Source organism: Dreissena polymorpha, chromosome 3 (assembly GCF_020536995.1).
Source record: "Dreissena polymorpha isolate Duluth1 chromosome 3, UMN_Dpol_1.0, whole genome shotgun sequence".
In the NCBI taxonomy this organism is placed as follows: Eukaryota; Metazoa; Mollusca; class Bivalvia; order Myida; family Dreissenidae; genus Dreissena; species Dreissena polymorpha.
Window position 1 is genome coordinate 3,821,384 of NC_068357.1, and position 25,296 is coordinate 3,846,679.

General features: G+C 38.3%; 1 protein-coding gene across 1 annotated transcript; it reads left to right on the forward strand.

Annotated features, from left to right (window-relative positions):
* Positions 1-1,403: 1,403 nt before the first annotated feature.
* On the forward strand, positions 1,404-24,841 carry LOC127872786 (alpha-mannosidase 2-like). The gene is made up of 5 exons (XM_052416170.1): positions 1,404-1,532; positions 6,874-7,039; positions 15,587-15,804; positions 15,922-16,158; positions 16,827-24,841. Exons 2-5 carry the CDS (start codon positions 6,927-6,929, stop codon positions 19,508-19,510), a joined length of 3,252 nt encoding a protein of 1,083 aa, XP_052272130.1. The 5' UTR covers positions 1,404-1,532; positions 6,874-6,926; the 3' UTR covers positions 19,511-24,841.
* Positions 24,842-25,296: the final 455 nt, after the last annotated feature.

Consider the following 25,296-nt stretch of genomic DNA (forward strand, 5'->3'; position numbering starts at 1 on the left):
GAGGCTATACCTGACCAATACGAGACATATGCCGCAAACGGCTTGAAACAGAGCATGAACGGTAGTGTTAACTTGTCACGAACTCCTTTTTTAAAATATCAGTAAATAAGACGTGCTGCGTGTGTCAAACTGAGTTTAGCCGATATACCGGTATATAATCACGTGTACAAAGGCAAGTTTCGCTTCGGATCACATATCGCGTTCACGTATCGGACACGTATAATTTGACGAACGTTTTTTTGTGGGCGACTTTTTCAATCTTCCATCGCCTTAATTCGTGTTCGGGTACTATGAAATTGCGTCTAAGCGGAATATCCCCTTGCACAACATTTATAATGAGATTATGCTATAAATGTTTTAGCCATGCAATTGATCTTTTACAAAACGGAGCAGTGAACGAAGTGAAAGGAAAACAAAACAGTATATATTTATGCAGTTTCAGTCTTTCATATATATGCTATTGTATTATGTATTGGTAAGTATTGCACGATGTCCGCGTGACAGATGCACGGCCATGTATTCTGTTAGCTGAAATAATTCGCGTCCAGAATAAATCTGAACGCTGAAACTCCGGTCTGCAAAAACCATAACGAAAAATAAATACAATACTATTATATCAATATGCTTAAAATTGCAAAATAACATTACCAACTCATAAAGTTTTAGTTAATTAGTCCATTTTTACCTCAAATAGCGTCGATTTGAAGTTAAAAGGCATAATTTGTTTCAGTTAAACTTCTGCTTAAATCGCAATACAATCACTGACCTCTCGCCATGTTATGAAATATTTAAATATCAACCAATCAGAAGAAGGCATTACGGTGTTATAGGCTGTGTTATCGATTAAAATCTACCTGCCGTATACAGCGGGCACAGCGATTGGAATTGAAAATGTGAGTAGTGTGTTGATTTAAATTGGTCAGGCATGCAAAATTGAAAGAGCCATTACATAATTCTTACGGAACATTATTGAGAAATGAATTATCTACACAGGTATGTATATATTATTGCAATCCGTTGATATTAACTGTCTGATATCGGGGCTTGAATGTTGCGCACCAAATTCCTTGCGCATCAATATAGACAAAGAAGGAAAACTCTCGCTATTAAAAAGATAGAGTGGACTATTGACGCCAAGAGTCTGCCAAAGCAAAAATCATCAAAAGACTCTTAGGCGGCAATTTATATTGACTAGTATTCTGTATTCTTCTGTATTCTTCGTCTTAACAGCCCTTATGGACCAACCGTGACAAGCACGTCAGAGTGTTAATGTTTAGTTCGCGACACACTTTTACTTCGTCACCTTTGTACTTAATAAATATCAGACTTATAAGAGTGCATACGCTAACTAGTGTGTAGCGTAGCCGGGCTTTAGCAAGTATTGACTTGTTTCCCTTTGAAACAAATTTTCCATTTTAATTATAGCTACTTCGACAACTAAAATGCATACAATTGAGATTAACTGAATGTGTATTCTATGCTGTTCATTTATCACTTAGGAGTTTTTATGTTAAATGCATTTCTTAAAAGAGGTAAAATTACAAATTCTATTTATGCAAATGATCGTTTACTCCTCACAAATTATTAATTTCGGACAGCCATATTGTCCGGATTTCAATTTGTCAAATGGACTTTTAATTATTAATAAAATCATAATGGTTGTTATTTCAATGATATTTGATAAAATAATTGAATTTACATGTTTTAAGTGGCTTTTTTATGAAAAATAACACCCGAAAAATAAATGATACATATTTTTGTTTAATCTTAGTTGTCCGAGATCAGGATCAACTCAGCCCGAATAATTACTCGTCATATTCCAACAGCCCACATCCTAATTAACTGTAATTTAAACAGTGTTTGTTTCTTGAAAATAAGGGGCCGGTAAACGGCCTCATTCTCAATGATTTTTAGCTCATCTATTTTTTGAAAAAAAATTATGAGCTATTGTCATCACCTTGGCGTCGGCCTTGGCTTCCGGTTAAGTTTTGCGTTTAGGTCCACTTTTTTCAGAAAGTATCAATGCTATTGCATTCAAACTTGGTACACTTACTTACTATCATGAGAGGACTGGGCAGGCAAAGATAGATAACTCTGGCGTGCAATTTGACAGAATTATGTGCCCTTTTTATACTTAGAAAATTGAAAATTTTGGTTAAGTTTTGCGTTTAGGTCCACTTTTCTCAGAAAGTATCAATGCTATTGCACTCAAACTTGGTACACTTACTAACTATCATGAGGGGACTGGGCAGGCAAAGTTATATAACTATGGCGTGCATTTTTACAGAATTATGTGCCCTTTTTATACTTAGAAAATTGAAAATTTTGGTTAAGTTTTGTGTTTAGGTCCATTTTATTCCGTAAGTATCAAAGCTATTGCTTTCATACTTGCAACACTTACTAACTATCATAAGGGGACTGTGCAGGCAAAGTAATGTAACTCTGACTGGCATTTTGACAGAATTATGGGCCCTTTCATACTTAGAAAATTGAAAATTTGGTTAAGTTTTGTGTTTAGGTCCACTTTATTCCTAAAGTATCAAAGCTATTGCTTTCATACTTGCAACACTTATTAACGATCATAAGGGGACTGTGCAGGCAAAGTTATGTAACTCTGACTGGCATTTGGACGGAATTATGGGCCCTTTATACTTAGAAAATTGAAAATTTTGTTAAGTTTTGTGTTTTGGTCAACTTTACCCCTAAAGTATCATAGATATTGCTTTCATACTTGGAACACTCGCAAACTATCATAAGGGTACAGTAAAAGGACAAGTTGCATAACTCTGGTTGTCATTTTTACGGAATTATGGCCCTTTTTTGACTTAGTAACTTTGAATATATGGTTAAATTTTGTGTTTCGATCCACTTTACTTCTTAACTATCAACGCTATTGCTTTCAAACTTCAAATACTTTCATGCTATCATGAGGTTACTGTACCTGGCAAGTTGAATTTTACCTTGACCTTTGAATGACCTTGACTCTTAAGGTCAAATTATTAAATTTTGCTAAAATTGCCATAACTTCTTTATTTATGATTAGATTTGATTGATACTTTGACAAAACTACTCTTACCTGACATACCACAATAGACTCCACCCAAACCATCCCCCGTGACCTCCCCCCCACCCCTACCCCCCCAAATTCCCAAATTATTTATTTTTGAAACAGTTTAAAAACACAAATATCTATTTTTGTTATTTTATGTTTGAAATACTGTCATCCTTCGCACCCAAGAATTCCAACCCACCCCCTCCCCCCACCCGAATCCCCCCCCCCCTAATTTTTTTTTTTTTTTTTTTTTTTTAAGATCATCTCACAAATGACCACCACACCCTCACACTATACCCCCCCCCCCCAAATTTCATTTTTTTTTAAACGGTTAAAAAACACAAATATTTATTTTTATTATTTTATGTTTGAAATACCGTCCAACCATCGCACCCAAGAATCCCCCCCACCCCCATGTTTTTTTGTTTGTTTTTTTTTCATTTTTTTTTTCACATTTTTGGAAAATAATGTAATAAATGTCCACACCCCCACACTATACACCCCTCTTCACTCCACCCCTCCCTCCTTTGTGATTGAAAATGAGAGTCCCTTCACCTTTAAAAAGGAAATAGATGAGCGGTCTGCACCCGCAAGGCGGTGCTCTTGTTTTTGATTTTTTTCCCAAATGGGACCTTAAAATTCCTAATTGAAAATGAAGGTTTCAATCTGAAAAAAAAAATATTTTTTTATAATAGATTAAGTTCATCTCCCATCGAGCTTTATAAGTTGATACTTAGTAAAAATTAAATAGGAAATACTTTTATTCTGAATTGTGAAGCATTTGTTAGCATAACAGCACTAATTTCCCAATTTTTAAAAAAATATTCACAATCCTAATGGACCTGGCACCATTACAGGTGGTTAGCGTGTGACTATAATATTAATTAGTAAACACATCATTTTGAATGAAAAATATTCATATTATAAAGAAAAATCAACTTCTTCAGAAAAAAATGTCACTATCAAAATATATATATATCAATGTATTCAACTCAAAATGGCCGGAAAACAGGATGCATCTCTTTGAACAGCCATAACTTCATCAATTATGCATCGATTTCCATGAACTCGGTCTTATTCAATGCATAATTGAATTTCCTTTTTGGAAATGTACATATCTTATTTATTTTTACAAATGCTGGGTCAAATTTTAAGAAATGACACGACACACAATTTGTTTGAGTCTTTGACCTTCTTGTCGTCGGTCTGACCCGATCCAAGACTGCCCACATGGGCAACCATCTTTAGTATTTTAATTGCCCAGTTAAAGACTAACAAGCCCAGTACCATGTACATATACAGGGCCCTCGTTTGGCTGTTTTTACCGCCGAATATCGGAGGCTTCCCCCATGAAAAAGGTATATTTTTTTTCCCCTTTTTCAGCTAGAAATTCCCTCTCCAAAAAAAAACAAAAAAAAAACAAACTTTTTTTAGCTCATCTATTTTTTGAAAAAAAATTATGAGCTATTGTCATCACCTTGGCGTCGGCGTTGGCGTCCGGTTAAGTTTTGCGTTTAGGTCCACTTTTCTCAGAAAGTATCAATGCTATTGCATTCAAACTTGGTACACTTACTAACTATCATGAGGGGACTGGGCAGGCAAAGTTAGATAACTCTGGCGTGCATTTTGACTGAATTATGTGCCCTTTTTATACTTAGAAAATTGAAAATTTTGGTTAAGTTTTGCGTTTAGGTCCACTTTTTTCAGAAAGTATCAATGCTATTGCATTCAAACTTAGTTCACTTACTTACTATCATGAGGGGACTGGGCAGGCAAACTTAGATAACTCTGGCGTGCATTTTGACAGAATTATGTGCCCTTTTTATACTTAGAAAATTGAAAATTTGGTAATGTTTTGTGTTTAGGTCCACTTTATTCCTACAGTATCAAAGCTATTGCATTCATACTTGCAACACTTATTAACTATCGTAAGGGGACTGTTCAGGCAAAGTTATGTAACTCTGACTGGCATTTGGACGGAATTATGGGCCCTTTATACTTAGAAAATTGAAAGTTTGGTTAAGTTTTGTGTTTTGGTCCACTTTACCCCTAAAGTATCATAGATATTGCTTTCATACTTGGAACACTCGCAAACTATCATAAGGGTACAGTAAAAGGACAAGTTGCATAACTCTGGATGTCATTTTTACGGAATTATGGCCCTTTTTTGACTTAGTAACTTTGAATATATGGTTAAATTTTGTGTTTCGATCCACTTTACTTCTTAAGTATCAAGGCTATTGCTTTCAAACTTCAAATACTTACATGCTATCATGAGGTTACTGTACCTGGCAAGTTGAATTTTACCTTGACCTTTGAATGACCTTGACTCTCAAGGTCAAATTATTAAATTTTGCTAAAATTGCCATAACTTCTTTATTTATGATTAGAATTGATTGATACTTTGACAAAACTACTCTTACCTGACATACCACAATAGACTCCACCCAAACCATCGCCCGTGACATCCCCCTCCCCCCCCCCCCCCGAATCCCCCCCCCTATCGTTTTTTTTTTTTTTTTTTTTTTTAAAGATCGTCTCACAAATGACCACCACACCCTCACACTATACCCCCCCCCCCCAACCCCACCCCCTCCCCAAATTATTTTTTTTTACGGTTAAAAAACAAAACTATTTATTTTGATTATTTTATGTTTGAAATACCGTCCAACCATCGCACCCAAGAATCACCCCCCCTCCCCCCACCCGAATCCCCCCCCTAAATTTTTTTTTCTTTTTTTTTTCTTTTTTTCTTAAGATCATCTCACAAATTACTACCACACCCTCACACTATACCCCCCACCTCACCCCCCCATTTTTTTTTGGAAACGGTTAAAAAACACAAATATTTATTTTTATTATTTTATGTTTGAAATACCGTCCAACCATCGCACCCAAGAATCCCCACCCCGACCCCCCCCCCCCCCCCCCATTTTTTTTTCTTTTTTTCGCATTTTTGGAAGATAATGTAATAAATGTCCACACACCCACACAATGCACCCCTCTTCACTCCACCCCTCCCTCCTTTGTGATTGAAAATGAGAGTCCCTTCACCTTTAAAAAGAAAATAGATGAGCGGTCTGCACCCGCAAGGCGGTGCTCTTGTTTACTTTTATACCTATGTTGCCAGCTAGTATGGTGCTACTTACCTTTGATTAAATGTATATTTATGTAAATCACATTAAAATATAGCAACTTTAGGTGTTGAATGGTTGGTGAAAAGATCTTCTAAAATTCCCCTTTTCGCCCAAAACGACACGAAATTCCCCCTCATGAGGGCTGTGGGTGGCTTCCCCTAGCGGCAAGAGAGGGCCCTGATATAGTGTCATGTGAATCTAATACTTTCTTTAAACAAAATAGTAAATAACTAAACAACAACATTGCTAACATGACACATTTTCTGTGTATTATGTCTTAGTATGAGACTGAGTTAAACCATTTTCTTGGCCTTGATAAATGAATATTATGTAACTAATTATAAATCCACAGTAACCAATTTTTTTAAATGCACTTAATGTTTTTCAATTTTAAATTAACAATGCTAGTTGCACAGCTGGACTACCGACATTTGGAATTGGTTTTCCCGGGCCAAAATCTACTTGCCTCAGGCTCATGGGCAAGCACTAATTGCCATCCTTCTATATATAATTTTTTTTGTTTTTTGTTTATAACATTCTTAAACTTTGTGATATTCATTAAAATGATTAGTTGTGTTTTTTGTTGTTTTCAACAATTCCACAATGGTATTGCAGTATGAACTAACCAGTCACTTAACATTCAATATCAGAATTAAGATAGTAATAAGTTTTCTTTTCTTCAAGGAACAGAAACCTGTACAGTTTAAGACTGAGGTTGGGGAACCAAGCAACACCAAATGAGACTTAGAATGAAATTCAGCCATCGAATTGCAATAGCCGGAGGTGTGGGATTCATACTGGTCATTTATCTGGTGTTGGTGTATTTCAATGCCATGCCAGATATTTTCAGGTAATAGTTATTGCTAGGGTAATTATTGCTGGATGTTTTATTCATATATAAATACAAAATATTATTGTTTCACTTTTTCATTAAGTGACAGGTTTTTTCATTAAACATATATATCTGACTTGCTTCACCAAAGGCCAACATTGGGTATTTTAAGTGTTTTTCACCAGTTGAGGAATGGGGCCCGGGCACCTTGGATTGGGTGTGTAGAATACAGATACTACTGCACAAACCACTGACTCGACAGCTGGGAACTGCCTATCATCAAGTGTTTCTATCCTTTAATCCCAGGACACTCTCTGGGCAGTAGATCCGTAGTGTTGGCCAAACACTACGGGTCAGTGGTTTAGCGTCCAGCTCTTCACCTCTCTCATCATCCACAGCCAGTTGGATGCTCTTTCTGCAGCTTGTCCAAGTCTGCCTACAGCCCTAATCCTGTCACCTCCCTTGATCCCAATCTTGCTGAGCATTCTCCATACTGATTGGGCTGGGAATCCTCTGCACCCTATTTCAACAGAGAACAGCCAGGCACTCCAACCATGACTTTTACACTGTTCTTGTAGCTCAGTGTACTTTCCAATTTTCCGCTGTAGGCCTCATCACACCTAGTCTCCCAGGGTACAGTGAGTTCTATCATCACCAGAGCCTTGTCCTTGGGAGACCATATAACTATGTCTGGTCTGGTCTCTGTGTGGTATGGACTATGTCTGGGAATACCAGCTGTTTTCCTAGGTCGACCTTCATCTCCCAACGCTCTGATTCATCAAGGATTGTTGCTGCGGTTCTTGCCTTCTTGGCAGTTTGTCCTTCCTTGACGAATTTGATTGTTGGTACTGCCTTCTTGTTGGTAGGTCTTGTCTTCCTTCTCTCCCGCTCTAGTATGTCTGCTACCTCCTTGAGGACCGTGTCGTGCCTCCATCTGTAGCGGCCTTGTGTTAGCGCTGTCTGGCAAGATGAGAGGGTGTGCTGCATGGTTCTTGGTTTGTCGCACAGCTGACACTTTGGGTCCTCCACTAACCCCCATCTGTGTAGATTGACTGGAGATGGCAGCAGATCATATACGGATCTCAGTAGGAATTTGAGTCGTAGTGGTTCGTAGTAACAAATGTCTACCCATGTCAGGTGTCTTTCTGTGGTCTGTCATTGTGTCCATGCGCACTGCCCTCCCATCCCGACTGCTCAGGCGCGCCTGTCTTCCTCTTCTGAAAGCCTGATCTCATACTGGACCATTTGGCTTCTTTCTTTCTTACCGACAGTGCTCCAGCGTTGTGGTTTTGTACTGCCCAGGCCTTGTCTTCCTATAACTGTGGTGCCTACGATGTCTTTGTGTCGTAGCCTGCTTTCTGCCTGGGCGACTGCCTGGCTTGCTGACCACTTTCGCCATGTGCGTGTCTCGATGCCTGCCTTCCATATCATGTCATCTGATGACTCTTTGAGGGTTACCACCAGTCTTCCTTTGGCAACCTCGAACTCTTCAACTAGTGAGGTCATTGGGAGTTGAAGTTGGTTGTTTCTGCCATACAGTCCAATGCTGGTGAAACTAGGAGGGACACCAAGCCATCTCCGGAGATGCCGGTTGATCACTCTCTCGAATCCTTCTACAGTGGTTGTAGCTATCTCGTACAGCATAAGGGGCCACATAAGCTTAGGTAGTAACCCATGTTGGTAAAGCCATGCCTTAAACTTGCCTGGAAGTCCTGTCTGGTCTATAAGCTTCAGGCCATCTTGGAGCTGGTTTCTGACTCTAGTGATGTTGTTAGTGTCCTTCTGGCTGGCGTCGTACCACTTGCTGAGGCACTTGACTGGACTGTCAATAATGGATGGAATGTCTTCCCCTTGCACCTGAAGAGTGAATCTTTTGGTGACCTTTCCCTTCTTGATGATCAGGCTCCTTGACTTCTTGGGTTTGAACTTCATTCGTTCCAATGTGACCATGTCCTGTAGGGCTGTTAGTACCCAGCGGGTCTGTACATGTGTGGTGGTAGTGATGGTCAGGTCATCCATGAACCCCCTGCTGGATGGGAGGTGTATACCTGACGCTGTTTTTGGTCCTCTAGTTTCCCTCTTCGTGGCATTGATGATCAAGTTCATGCCCATCACGAATAGTACCACTGAGATGGTGCAGCCAGTTACTATCCCCTTCTCTCACCTCTGCCATGGTGTTGTCTGGTCATCGATTGAGAATCGAAGCTGTATGCCATCAAAGTAGCCATTTATGATCCCCTGTTTATGCTTTGGGATATGATAGTGCTTCATTGCTTCTTCAATAAGCTTGTGTGGTATGGAGCCATAGGCGTTGGCAAGGTCTAACCAGACGACTGTGAGGTCATTGTCGTTCACCTTTGCTTCACGGATGATCTGACTGATGGCACTAGAGTGTTCGATGCAGCCAGAGAAGCCCGGAACCCCCCCCCCCCCCCTTTCTGTACTGATGTGTCAATGTACTGATTGGTTGTTAGGAACGTGGTCGCTGTCTTGCCAGGACAGCAAAGAATATTTTCCCCTCCACATTCAACAGTGAAATGGTTCGGAATTCGGTCACATGTTTGGAGCCCTTTTCCTTTGGAGTAAATATTCCCTCTGCCTGTTGCCAACAATCTGGGACTTTTGCTTTCCTCCATATCACCTTAAGTAGGGTCCATAGTCTTCGTAGTAGCATCGGGCACATCTTGTATACTTTATAGGGTATACCGTTTGGTCCTGGTGCGGAGCCGCTTCTTGCTTTCTTCACTTCATCAGATACTTCCTTCATTGTGGGTTCTTTTATGTTTAGTGCAGTTGTGGGTTCTGGTACTGGTTCAATTCTTGGACAGCTTCCTAATGGATTATTTCTCGCTAGATCGGAGTGTGTGTCATTTAGATGCTGTTGTATCTCCTCCATACTGCTTACAAGCTTCCCAGATTTCTCTTTGTCTAAGAGTCCTTTGGAAAACTTGTATGGATTGGCTATGAACTCAGCTCGCCTCTTGGCTCGCTTCTTCAGCTTGTCTCGGAGTTGTTCTGCCTTACGAAGATCGGTCAGTTTCTGTCTGAGTTCATCTCTAAGCTGCTAAAGTCCGGGTCTTTCCTCTATATTTGCTTTTTTGTAGGATTGCATCTGGCAAGCGGACATCGTGCAATACTTAACAATACATAATACAATAGCAATTGCTCCAGTACTCTTTTTAGCTCACCTGAGCACAACGTGCTCATGGTGAGCTTTTGTGATCGCTTTTTGTCCGTCGTCCGTCGTGCGCCGTCAACATTTGCCTTGTTAACTCTCTAGAGGCCACATTTATTTCCAATCTTCATGAAATTTGGTCAGAAGATTGGTCTCAATAATATCTTGGATGAGTTCGAAAATGGTTACGTTTGCTTGAAAAACATGGCTGCCAAGGGGCGGGGCATTTTTCCTTATATGGCTATATATGGCTATAGTAAAATCTTTTTAACACTCTAGAGGCCACATTTATTGTCTGATCTTCATGAAACTTGGTCAGAAGATTCATCCCAATATCTTGGACGAGTTTGAAAATGATGCCGGTTGGTTGAAAAACATGGCCGCCAGGGGGCGGGGCATTTTTCCTTATACATGGCTATAGTAAAACCTTGTTAACACTCTAGAGGCCACATTTATTTTCCGATCTTCATGAAACTTGCTCAGAAGATTTGTCCCAATGATATCTTGGATGAGTTCAGAAATGGTAACCTTTGCTTAAAAAACATGGCTACCATGGGGCGGGGCATTTTAACACTCTAGAGGCCACATTTATTGTCCAATCTTCATAAAACTTGGTCAGAAGATTCATCCCAATAATATCTTGGACGAGTTGGAAAATGATGCTGGTTGGTTGAAAAACATGGCCACCAGGGGGCGGGGCATTTTTCCTTATATAGCTATAGTATAAAACCTTGTTAACACTCTAGAGGCCACATTTATTTTCCGATCTTCATGAAACTTGGTCAGAAGATTTGTCCCAATGATATCTTGGATTAGTTTGAAAATGGTAACCTTTGCTTGAAAAACATGGCTGCCAAGGGGTGGGGCATTTTTCCTTATATGACTACAAATGGCTATAGTAAAATCTTGTTAACACTCTCGAGGCCACATTTATTGTCCAATCTTCATGAAACTTGGTCAGAAGATTAATCCCAATAATATCTTGAACGAGTTCAGAAATGATGGCCTTTGGTTGAAAAACATGGCCGCCAGTGGGCGGGACATTTTTCCTTATATGGCTATAGTAAAATCTTGTTAACACTCTAGAGGCCACATTTACTGTCCGATCTTCATGAAACTTGGTCAGAAGATTCATCCCAATAATATCTTGGAAGAGTTATAAAAATGATGCCGGTTGGTTGAAAAACATGGCTGCCAGGGGGCGGGGCATTTTTCCTTATATGGCTATAGTAAAACCTTGTTAACTCTCTAGAGGCCACATTTATTTTCCGATCTTCATGAAACTTGGTCAGAAGATTTGTCCCAATAATATCTTGTTATCTCAGGTGAGCGACTTTGGGCCTTTCAGACCCTCTTGTTTGGAAATATAGGCACATGAGTACTGGTGTGCCACTTTGACATGGGTTCTGGTGTGTCACTTTGACATTGGTTCTGGTGTCCTACTTTGTTTTAAAGCCCTTGGTGAAAGCCTGATGCTTTTAAAAAAAACTCCATTGTGCCTTAAATTCCTTATCCCAGGGCCACCAATATCTCAAAAGAAAAAAACAAAAAACACAGTCATTTGGTTTGTTTATTTAGTTGTTTAGGCCAATAATTTCTTTCCAGCAAGATAGTATTGTATACAGCCTATATTTTTAACAAGAGGGCCAAGATGGCCCTAGTTCGCTCACCTGAGAGGAGTCAGTACATTCAATCTTTACCAAACATCAAACTTGACCTAGATATTGTCCAGACAAACATCCTGGTCAAGTTTCATCATTATTGAACCAAAACTCTGGCATATGGAGTGATTTTGTTTTTGTAAGATTTGACCTGATGGCCTATACTTTGAGTTGACCCCCCTTACCAGACATCAAACTTTGCTTACAAAAATAATTATTTTGACCAAGATTCATACAATCGGAAACAAAATTGTGACCTCTAGAGTGTTTACAAGGATTTTGTATAATATAATGAAAATTTGGACAATCTCAGGGCAATAATTATGGCATTAATTATGTGATATATATAAAACCAATCTTTTCACCAAGTTTCATGATGATTGGGCAAAAAATGTCACTTCTACAGTGTTCACAAGCTTTTATATAAATAGAAAAAAACTGCCCCCCCCCCCCCCCCCCCCCCCCGCCGGCCATGTTATTCAACTGACTGGAACCATTTTCGAACTCAACTCTCATATCAAAGAAACAAATTTTCTGACCAAATTTCATGTAAATTGGGCCAAAAATGTGTGTGTTCACATGTTTTCACTACATACATATAGAGAAAAATGCCCCGCCCACTGGCGGCCATGTTTTTTCACCAATCTTGACCATTTTTGAACTCGTCCGAGATATCAATAAAACCAATGTTTTGACCATTTTTCATGATGATTGGGCAAAAATTGTGAGTTTGAGAGTGTTTTCAAGGTTTCTCTATAGCAAAAAAAGGAAAACTGCCTCCTTGCAGTATTGTTATTAAACTGACCAGAACCATTTTCGAACTCTACTCTCATATCAAGGAAACAAATGTTCTGACCAAATTTCATGAAAAATTCGGCCAAAAATGTGACTTCTAGAGTGTTCACATGTTTTCACTATATACATATAGAGGAAAATGCCTCGCCCACTGGAGGCCATGTTTTTTCACCGATCTGGACCATTTTCGAACTTGCCCAAGATATCAATAAAACCAATGTTTTGACCAACTTTCATGATGATTGGGCAAAAATTGTGACTTCTAGAGTGTTAACAAGGTTTCTCTATAGCCAAATAAGGAAAACTGCCCCGCCCACTGGCGGCCATGTTTTTCAACGGACCGGAACCACTTTTGAACTCAACCAACATATTATTAAGACAAACATTTTGGAAAAAGTTACATGAAGATTGGGCATGAAATGTGACTTCTACAGTGTTTACAATGTTTTTCTTTTTTTTGACCTAGTGACCTAGTTTTTGACCCGGCATGACCCAGTTTCGAACTTGACCGAGATTTCATTGGGACAAAGCATCTGACCAAGTTTCATGAAGATGGGACAATAAATGTGGCCTCTAGAGTGTTTACGAACAAATGTGGACGGACGGACAGACGACGGACAAAGACGGGTCACAAAAGCTCACCTGAGCAATCAGGTGAGCTAAAAAGATGCAATGATTATAATGCACACATGTCAGATGGATAACAAAGTTATAAGGTGTTCAAAACATCTACATGATAAATTCCATTTTTGATTGATTTTATAAGAAAATTTTATCAACTTGACCATTATATTGTTTCATGATCCTAGGCGTAAGCTTTCTTGAGTTATCCAAAAACCATTTTACTGTGTCAAGTAACCGTGACCTTGACCTAGTGACCTGAAAGTCAATACGGGTCATCTGCAAGTCATGATCAATGTACCTATGAAGTTTCATGATCCTAGGCCTAGGCCTTCTTGAGTTATCATCTGGAAACCATTTTTCTAAGTTGAAACACCATGACCTTGACATTTGACCTAGTGACCTGAAAATCAATAGGGGTCATCTGCGAGTCATGATCAATGTACCTATGAAGTTACATCATCCTAGGCATAAGCGTTCTTGAGTAAAACAATTTTACTATTTTGGGTCACCTCAATGTTCTTATGAAGTTTCATGATCCTAGGCGTAAGCGTTCTTGAATTATCATCCGGAAACCATTTTTCTAAGATGAGTCACCGTGACTTGACCTTTGACCTAGTGACCTGAACATCAATAGGGGTCATCTGCTAGTCATGATCAATGTACCTATGAAGTTTCATGATCCTAAGCATAAGCGTTCTTGAGTTTCATCCGGAAACCATTTTACTATTTCGGGTCACCTTGACCTTTGACCTAGTGACCTGAAAATCAATAGGGGTCATCTGCAAGTCATGATCAATGTACCTATGAACTTTCATTATCTTAGGCATAAGCGTTCTTGAGCTTTTATCCGGAAACCATTTAACTGTTTCGGGTCACCGTGACTTTGACCTTTGATCTAGTGACCTGAAAATCAAAAGGGGTCATCTGTGAGTCACGATCAATGTACCTATGAAGTTTCATGATCCTAGGCATAAGCGCTCTTGAGTTTTTATCCAGAAACCATTTTACTATTTTGGGTCAATGTGACCTTGACCTTTGACCTCAAAATCAATAGGGGTCATCTGCGAGTCATGATCAATGTACCTATGAAATTTCATGATCCTAGGCGTAAGCGTTCTTGAGTTATCATCTGGAAACCATTTTACTATTTCGGGTCACCGTGACCTTGACCTTTGACCTAGTGACCTCAAAATCAATAGGGGTCATCTGCGCGTCATGATCAATGTACCTATGAAGTTTCATGATCCTAGGCCTAAGCGTTCTTGACTTATCATTCAGAAACCATCGGGTGGACAGACATACGGACCGACATGAGCAAAACAATATACCCCCTCTTCTTCGAAGGGGGGCATAAAAATGTAACTTCCATAGTGTTCGATCACAAAGTTTGATTGAAACCATTTTTTAACTCAACTCTCGTATCAAAAACAAATGTTCTGACCAAATTTCATGAAAATTGGGCCAAAAATGTGACTTCTAGAGTGTTAACATGTTTTCACTATATACATATAGAAAAAAATGCCTCGCCCACTGGCGGCCATGTTTTTTCACCGATCCATACCATTGTCCAAATCGTCCCAGATATCAATAAAACCAATGTTTTGACCAACTTTCATGATGATTGGGCAAAAATTGTGACTTCTAGAGTGTTTTCAAGGTTTCTCTATAGCCAATTAGGGAAAACTGCCACAATATACATATAAAGAAAAATGCCCCGCCCACTGGCGGCCATGTTTTTTCACCGATCTGGACCATTTTTGAACTCGTCCGAGATATCAATTGAATCAATGTTTTGACCACCTTTCATGATGATTGGGCAAAAATTGTGACTTCTACATTGTTTACAAGGTTTCTCTATAGCCAAATAAGAAAAACTGCCTCGCCCACTCGCGGCCATGTTTTTCAACAGACCGGAACCACTTTTGAACTCAATCAAGATATCATTAAGACAATTATTTTGACAAAGTTACAAGAAGATTGAACATAAAATGTGACTTCTACAGTGTTTACAAGGGTTTTCTTTTTTTTTACCTAGTGACCTAGTTTTTGACCCGGCACAGCCCAGTTTCAAACTCAGCCGAGATTTTATTGGGGCAAAGCTTCTGACCAAGTTTCATGAAGATGGGACAACAAATGTGGCCTCTAGAGTGTTTACGAGCAAATGTTAACGGACGGACGGACAAAGACCGGTCAGAAAAGCTCACCTGAGCAATCAGGTGAGCTAAAAAGTCATAAATATCATACATTTCCTGCATATTAAAGATATTTGCTTAAATTTAATTACTAAGATATGCTTATTTCGCCTTTCAGTTCCCACCAAGAAAAGTTGCGCAACTTTATTGCACAAAATCCCCTTACATTCCACCTTACGGGAGGTCGACCGGTGAATGGCCAGTGCAGTTCAGAGTTTAACATTCCAAGAGGCGTAGTTAGCACACAGGATCTTGCAGAGAGAACAAATTACAAAAGCTCTGGTGGAGACTATATTTTACCACATCCATCTATTGAGCAGGCTGCTTACAGTTCAGGTATCTGGGTTATTTGGAAATAAGCATCTTGGTTTTAACTGGTTGGCGGTTGTCCTGCAATAAGAGACCATTAATTAAAAATACACTTACACGTTAGATCTGTATTTTTGCATTTAGACCTGGAGCCTCTGACGGTCCTCATTGTGCCTCACTCTCATGTGGATCCTGGCTGGGTGGAAACAGTTGATGAATACTACACCCGAAAGGTCAGAGCAATTCTTGACGGGATGGTCCGTAAACTACACCTGTATCCCGACCTAACCTTCATCTGGGCCGAGATAGTGTATTTTAGCCGCTGGTGGGAGGCCCAGACACATCTCGTACAGTTACAGGTGAAGGACCTGATCAAGCAAGGTAACTCTTATACAACACATGTCAAGAAGTTTCTGGTGAGATAGTTTTTAACCCATTTTGACCCTGATTCAATCATGGCCTTGATATTGTCGAGATAAGAATTTCGAAAAAGTTTCATCAAAATTGAATCATCAAAGGAGCATTTACGGTTGTAATATGGGGTTCTTAAGCTTTCACTTGATGACTTAATTCTTGGGCACATGTGACTCAGATTCATATTTGGCCTAGATATTGTCAGAACACATAGGCAACCATATGCTGTGTGAACACATAGGCAACCATATGCTGTTTGAACACATAGGCAACAATATGCTGTGTGTACACATGAGCAACCATATGCTGGGTTAAAAAATTAGCAACCATATGCCGTGTTAACACATAGGCAATCACATGCTGAGTGTACATATAAGTAACCATATGCTGGGTTAACACATAGGCAACCAAATGCTGTGTCTACACATGAGTAATCATATGCTGGGTTAACACATAGGGAACCAAATGCTGTGTCTACACATGAGTAACCATATGCTGGGTTAACAAAAAGGCAACCATTTGCAGTGTGAACACATAGGCAACCATATGCTGTGTAATCACAAAGGGAACCATATACTGCACCTATGCATTAAACCCAGTACTATGCTCAAATAATTAATTCTTTTCTAATTGAGGTCGCCTGGAGATGGTGCTTAGTGGCTGGGTGATGCCAGATGAAGCCTCCACCTCCTACTCCAGCGTAATTGACCAGCTCACCGAGGGGCATCAGTGGCTCTACTCCAACCTCGGCATTCGGCCAACCACCAGCTGGTCAGTGGACCCATTTGGGCACTCGGGCACCATGGCTTACCTGTGGAAACAGGCTGGAATGGAGAATATGGTAATCGGGAGAATCCACCAAGCTACTAAAGGCCAAATGATCAGAGAGCAGAGCCTGGAGTTCTACTGGAGACAGTTTTGGGAGAGCTCTGATGATAGAGATATTTTTTGTCATGTGATGCCGTACATGATATACAGTTTACATCGAACTTGCGGCCCGGATCAGTACATCTGTGCCCAATTTGATTTCAAGCAAAGACCAGGAGATCCCATGAATGTGTTTGTAAAGCCAATAGGTGCAGGAAACATTAAGGAAAAGGCTAAGCTCTTGTATGAACAATATCGTCTGAAAGGGAGTCTTTTTAAGCACAACACCATTATGGTTCCACTTGGCGATGATTTTCGATTTGACATGCTGGAGGAATGGGACCAGCAGTATGAAAACTATAAACAATTGATGGATTATATGAATGCAAAACCAGAGTGGAAAATCAAGGTCAAGTTTGGAACACTGAGTGAATTTTTTAAACAGATAAAGAAGTCTGAAAGTTCAAACCGTTTATCTTTTCCTACAATCGCTGGTGATTTTTTCCCATACTCGGATCATGACAGTTCTTACTGGACTGGGTATTTTACTACAAGACCGTTTGATAAAAGGTTTTGTCGTGAAGTGGAATCAAAGCTTAGGGCTGCAGAGATATTACATTCCTTGGCAATATCCTACAGCAAAAAGTGGGAGACTAAATATGTTGCAATGGACAAGTTAGCAGTGCTTCTTATAAAGGCACGAAGGTATTTAGGTCTTTTCCTTCACCATGATGCAATTACTGGTACAGGAAAGGCATATGTTGTTGAAGACTATGAAAACAAGTTGTTCTCATCATTTCAGAAAACTGGCATTGTACTCAATTCAGCCATGCAGTACTTGTTAACCCAGGGGAAACTGACTAGTGAGCCTTCAATATTTGAGCAGGAGCTCACGCGAGTCGATGGTAAGCAATCGTCCTTGCATGGCAAAATAACAGTGTCCAAAATTGGGACTCGAGTGGCAATGTTAAACCCTACAGGGCACTTTAGATCTGAATTTGTTGAGTTCATTGTGGACAGTGTTGACCTTGAAATAAAAGATGCCAAAAGGAAGTCATTGCCATTTCAAATTAATCCAGTTTATACATCTGCTACAGAAATTGACAGAACTTTGTTCGAGGTTGTGTTTTTATCAGAAATCCCAGCTTTCGGAATTGAGACATACATTTTCCAAAAGACAACTAAAACCCCTAAAAGTTTTTGGTCATCAATCAAAATTCACAACTCTGATGAATTTATTGTGGCACCTGAATTGAAGTTCGAATACGATCGTCCCAGAAGACACGGCAATGTTTATGAACCAATATTTCTTGAGAATGAACAAATTGGTGCAGAGTTCAAGTCATTCAATGGTTTATTGACAAAACTTGTTGAAAAGTACAATAACAAAACAAAGGAGACACAAGTGTTGTTGGACTTTAAGCAATATCAATCCAGAGGAAGTGGTGCCTACATATTTTTCCCGTCAGGTCCTGCATCTGATATTGTGCAACCAGTCCCAATAATAAGAGTTGTGGAAGGGCCATTTTACTCGGAGGTACAGGTGGTGTTCTATTGCATGTATCACCGAGCGAGGTTGTACAACCATCCCGGGCTACAGGGCAGGAACCTCTTGATTCAGAACACACTGAACATGTTTGCTCTTAACATGCGCGACAAAGAACCCATTATGAGAATATCAACCGATCTGCTGAATGAAAGAGGTACATTTTTCACTGACCAAAACGGTTTTCAATTTATTCAGAGGAAACGTCACCCTACTGATGTGAACTATCAAAACATCGAGAGGAATTATTATCCCATGACAACAATGGCATTTCTGCAGGATTCCATGACGCGGGTAACTCTTCATTCGGGACAGTCTCTGGGAGTAGCCTCCCTTGAAAAGGGCTGGTTAGAGGTTATGCTGGACAGACAGTTGCTGTATGACGATGGGCGCGGGCTCGGGGAAGGGATATCAGACAATAAACTCACCATTACAAAATTCATTCTCCAAATAGAGCAAAGTGAGACTGTATTGCGTGAGGAAACATTCTCTTACCCTTCCATAAATAGCATAGTGACAAATGAATTTTTGAATCAGCCTTTACAAAGAATGTTTTCCCTAGTAAATTCTGATATTATATCGTTGAATTTTTTACCTATGCTGAGTAGTTTACCTTGTGATATTTCTTTGGTAAGCTTGAAGACTTTGTTCAATGGTGATCACAGTTACAATGAAACCGGTGTGGTGTTACACAGGCGTGGTTTCCGCTGCGGATTTAGGGATGATGGTGCTATGTGTTCGGAAAAAGATGTAAACTTGGTGGGTTTATTCCCCACTGTTAAAGATAATTATGTGAAGGAGACATCTCTGGTTCATACACTTAAAAAGGAGAGCAGAATCTCTTTAAAACAATTGTCTGTGTCTCCTATGGAGATTAAATCAATTGTTGTTCAGATTCCTCCATGATGTGTTGATGAGCTGTTTATGCCCCCGGATCGAATGATCGGGGGTATATTGTTTTTGGCCTGTCTGTCTGTCATTCTGTCTGTCTGTCTGTCTGTCTGTCTGTCATTCTGTCCCAAAACTTTAACCTAGGTTAAAGTTTTAGGTTAAAGTTTTGCAATATTGAATAACTTTTGCAATATTGAAGATAGCAACTTGATATTTGGCATGCATGTGTATCTCATGGAGCTGCACATTTTAAGTGGTGAAAGGTCAAGGTCATCCTTCAAGGTCAAAGGTCAACAAAAAAAGCGGCGCATTAATTTAGGGGGCATTGTGTTTCTAACAAACACATCTCTTGTTTGTATAGCTTGGCTATTGTTATTAATTAAGTGCCATCTGTCCTAAACAGTTTATAGAATGTTTAAACATGTTACGTAACAACTAAAAAGTTTATATAATAGAAACAACAGACAATAGTGCTACAATTTTGCGTTTAGTGCAGATTCACTACACCTTGTGAGTTTGCTGCTAAAAGAGCTTTGTTTTATTTCATACATACAAACGATTGACATGTGTATTGTTATCATACATACGAACAATTGAAAAGCATACCGGTATGTATTAATACAAAAAATCCTGTATACATGTATACATGTAATATTCCTTTTATCCCTGGCATTCAAATTGATAGGAAATGTTTTATGTTTGTCAAAAAGGAATTAGGTTGTACTTGAATAATGCTCTAAATTGGTTAAGACAGAGATACAGTTTACAGAGAGCTTAGATTGGATTTATCTTATATATTCAATTTACAAAACACTAATTTAATTTTATTTCCATTCAGGAATGTACTTAAATTGTATCATTTTATATTTTTACTTATACTAATCTTTTGAAGTTGTCTTGTCTGCATATTTTTATGATGTCCATATCTTGTGGTATTTATTCTTTTTAATATCAAAAACATTTAGATTAAAATTCAATGTTTAGAATTACATGTACATGAAATTTATATTAAAAAAATATTTAAAAAAAATACTATCAATTATACTCCATTTATCACCTATTGAATGTTTGCTCATAATATGTTGTATTGTGAACAGACGTCTTCTTATCTCCCTTGCTACTTGGGTATGAAAAAAAGTGTATGCTTAGTTGAATCTTGTGCCATTTTCAATTGTATTTCAATCATATGACAGCATTCAGTTAACAACTCACCTTTATGCATCAACGGATACCCACGACTAATTCATTCCGTTGCTCTCCAGTATTAGCCATGGGACAATATAAGCAATACACGCCGTTTTGACCTTAACTGTAACCTTTCAGTAGACCAACGAAATCGCATATTACAAAAAGAATTTCGCTTTGGAGGTGTTAATGCTTCGCCTGGATAATTGCGATTTGATACACCAAGCTTTTCCATCCACCTGTCAGAGTGCTTAAAAAGACATCGCGCCCATGTAAGAGACTAGAGATACTTTTACTCTGAAAGTCGTTTAAATTCTCAATTTTAAAGTATATGCATGCACAACGAAATTCCATTTCTACGGACGAGGCAATTTTGACAACAAACCCGAAATCTCTATAGTACGAGTTGTATCATTGGTCAAAAATATCCTCATGAAACCGTGAGGGATCCAATGAAATTACTGGATTTGACACACACTAAAACGGTGAAAATAGCTCATTATGTCCCACGGTCGATAAATGGAGAGTAACGGAATGGGTCGAACGTGGGTATCCGACAATGACCTTTAGTCGGATAGCTGGTTTACCAGTACTGAGTCATTAACCCTTTGCATGCTGGGAAATTTGTCAACTGCTAAAATGTTGTCTGCTGAATTTCTAAAATTAGCATTTTTTTCATTTTTTTCAAAGAATACTATCAGAATAGCTAACAGTTTGGATCCTGATGAGACACAATGTTCTGTGGCGTCTCATCTGGATCCAAACTCTTTGCAAAGGGCTTCAATATTCGGTGCCAGCACTGAAAGAGTTAAAAAGCACCTACTTATGCCAGTAACAGACAACTGCCGTACTTGATGGGTAGGGAAAGAATTAAAGATAACAGGATTTCATGATAAATGGAGTCATCTTCTGGGTTGGGTATCGAACCTGTGATAGTCGGATTTGTAGTTCACTGCTCTACCATTTTAAGCATTTGTGTCTTGTTCTGAGAAAACTGGGCTTACTTCATGTGCATAAAGTGTCGTCCCAGATTAGCCCGTGCAGTCCACACAGGCTAATCAGGGACGACACTTTCGGCTTGAATGGTATTTTTAGTTTCAAGGAAGTCCCTCCTTATTGAAAATCAAGTTTATGCGGAAAGTGTCGTCCCTGATTAGCCTGTGCGGACTGCACAGGCTAATCTGGGACGACACTTTACGTACATTCATTATGACCAGCTTTCACAGAACAAGACACATTTTAAGCAACTACCGGTAGGCCCAGCACTAGGTACAATGTATTGGAAGAATAATTTGACCCCATGGAAATGCTATGCTGTGATACAGTTAATATGGCTTTTAGCAAAATGCAAATTGTTCAGTCAAAATGATAACACAAGTAGACCAGTAAATGCCAGATGTAGCAGATGCCAGAGTGATTTCTATAAATAGTTCTTCCATTATTTGATCAATAACGTGTAGAAAGGTTAACTTTATGTTGTAAATTAAACACATATATAAACAAAGAAATGCTATGATCATTAAAAACGTGATGAAGAAAATCTAGTAATCAATTATGTTGAAAAACATAGCCGCCAGGGGCGTGGCATTTTTCCTAATATGGCTATAGTAAAACCTTGTTAACACTCAGAGGTCACATTTTTTTGTCCAAACATCATGAAACTTGGTCAGAAAATTTGTCCTAATGATATATTGGACGAGTTCGAAAATGGTTCCAGTTGGTTGAAACTTGGTCAGAAAATATGTTTTCATGACATCTTGGATGAGTTGAAAAAAATGGTTCTGGTCTGTTGAAAAACATGGCCACCAGGGGGCGGGGCATTTTCCTTATATTGCTATATGTGGCTATAGAAAAACCTTGTCAACACTCTAGAGGCCACTTTCATTGTCCAATCTTCATGAAAGTTTGTCTGAAGATTTTGAAAATGGTTTTGGTTGATTGAAGAACATGTTTGCCAGGGGGCAGGGCATTTTTCCTTATATGGCTATAGTAAAAACTTGTTTACACTCTAAAAGTTACATTTATTGTCCAATCTACATGAACCTTGGTCAGAACATTTGTTGTAATGGTATCTTGAAAGAGTTTGACAATGGTTCCCGTTGCTTGAATAACGTGGCCGCAGTGGGGGGGGGGCATCTTGTTAACACTCTAGGGGCCACATTTATTGTCCAATCTTAATGAAACTTGGTCAGAAGATTTGTCTCAATGATATCTTGGACAAGTTCGAAAATGGTTCAGGTTGGTTGAAAAACATGGCTGCCAGGGGCGGGGCATTTTTCCTTATATGGCTATAGTAAAAACTTGTTAACACTCTTAAGTCACATTTATTGTCCAATCATAACACTTGGTCAGAACATTTGTTTAAATTAAATCTTGGATCAGTTGGAAAATAGTTCTGGTCATTTTAAAAACATGGCCACCAGGCTTCGGGGAATTTAACCTAATATGGCTATAGTAAACCTTGTTAGCACTCTAAAAATTACATTTATTGTTATAGTTCACTCTTCATGAAACTTGGTCAGAACATAATATGTTCTTATGATATCTTGAGGCTGCACTGAGTAGGTCAGTTCCTTTGTATCTCAGGTGAGCGACTTTGGGCCTTTCAGGTCCTCTTGTTATTCTTTTGTTAAGATACTTGTGTGCTATATAACAACAAAGCTATGTACAGTGGAATAAAATCTACGCATAATCCACTTTTCAATGCCTGTTGGGATGTGACAGTTAAATGCCGTGAAGTTGGGAAATTTTGCATTGATTTTCTTGACAATGTAAAACAAATTGCTTGATTTATAACTTTTGAATAATTATTTTAAAACTTACATAAAACAGAAAATAATAAAACAAAGGTATCAGTTAAATAAATATTACAACTTAAAGCTCTTTCTTTTTATACCAAGCAGCTCTATTTTCAAACATCAGAATGTCAATCTGTAATTTTAGGACTGATTTAGAAAAAGATACTTTTTGCAATTCAGAATAAAGCCAATTACAGCTAAAAAGACAGCAAAAAGCCCTGCTTGAAATGTTGGGCTTGTGGTTAGCTGGAAGACTGGCAGGTGCTAAAAGTGTAGATATTAACCCATTTCATTATTTTTGGGGGGTGATTCAATTGGTTTAGTTACATGTATAAGAACTGCCGGTGTGTGAAAAGTGTGTTAGGAGATTGTAATCATTGGGAATATTTATGTTAAGCCTATTTTTCAGTCCCCTACCGGTGAAACCGTAGGGGACTTATGGTTTGCGCTCTGTGCATCTGTGAGTCTGTCTGTCACACTTTTCTTAAACCTGCGATAACTTTAAAAGTTCTTCAAAAAATTTCATTAAACTTGAAATATGGACAGATGGCAATATGGAGATTATGCAGGTCATTTCATTTTGTTCCTACATCAAGAATTCTGGTTGCTATGGCAACAAATAATACTATAAATATTGCTGAAAATGGTTGAGTTTCACCAGTAGAGGACTTTTATTGCTTGGCAAGTCTTGTTTTTTCTTTTGTGAAGAATATATACCTTTTTAATTGTATTTTGTAATTAAATTTGATTAATATTTGTTATATACATGATGTCGAATCCCAAGTTATTTATGTAATCGTTATTTATAATCATGTTTTAAAAAATTGTTGTGACATTTATAATATTTTTTTTAGGTTTTTGATAATGGACAATTTGTTACGGATTATTAATGACCAAGTCCACATAAAAAGACTCAATGAATTTTAAACGTAGTTCTACTTATAAATGTGTTTATTCTAATGAATAGATATCAAATTAGTAACAATTCTTTCATCGTTTCATTTTATTGTAAATACCTACAGACAGAAGTTGTGACAGGTTGTAACAAATGTTGTTTACTTGTTAAGGATAGCAGTAGTCTGCTTTTCTAGGCTTCCAATTGTATTTTAATTGTTTATGTAATTTTAACTTTTGATATGTTATGCAGAGTAATGACTCAAAATTGTTTTCCCTTCCTGTTCTGATGGTGTGTGAATATACATGAACTGTACAAAATATAATATGAATGATTCAAAATCCTTCTGTTTAACATGTTGTAGCTTTTTGTTATATTGTATACATACAAGAATGAAACTATATTGCAATGTATAAAATCATTCCATTTTTATCATATCAAAAATCATTTATTTAAAATAAAGTTTTTATAAAATATGTGTATAGTGTTTGATAATATGTAGCAGAAATTATAATTTGTAACGATATAAAGCGATTTTAAACTGTATGTCTAGCCTTTATACAAAGGTTGAAAAAGTGTACCACAAACAACCCACAAAGTCAAAATTGTAATCAACACATGCCTTGATGTATAAAAGATTTTTTTTCACATTTATCAAGCATTCAATTTGTCCATCATATATATATATTGTGCAATATATGTAAATTGACCAATGGAACTAAAACTAGCAATACAGCTGTGTTTCAATAAGGTTAGGATGGCTTCACAAATTATATCGTCATTAAATTGAATTCTGCAGTTTACTTAATTTACTATAAAGTTTACATTATTTTATACACCAATAAAACCTTTTGTAGAAAACAAAAAAATTAATGACACCTTCATAAGCTAAACATTGCCTTTCAATTGAACAAAAAAGAAGA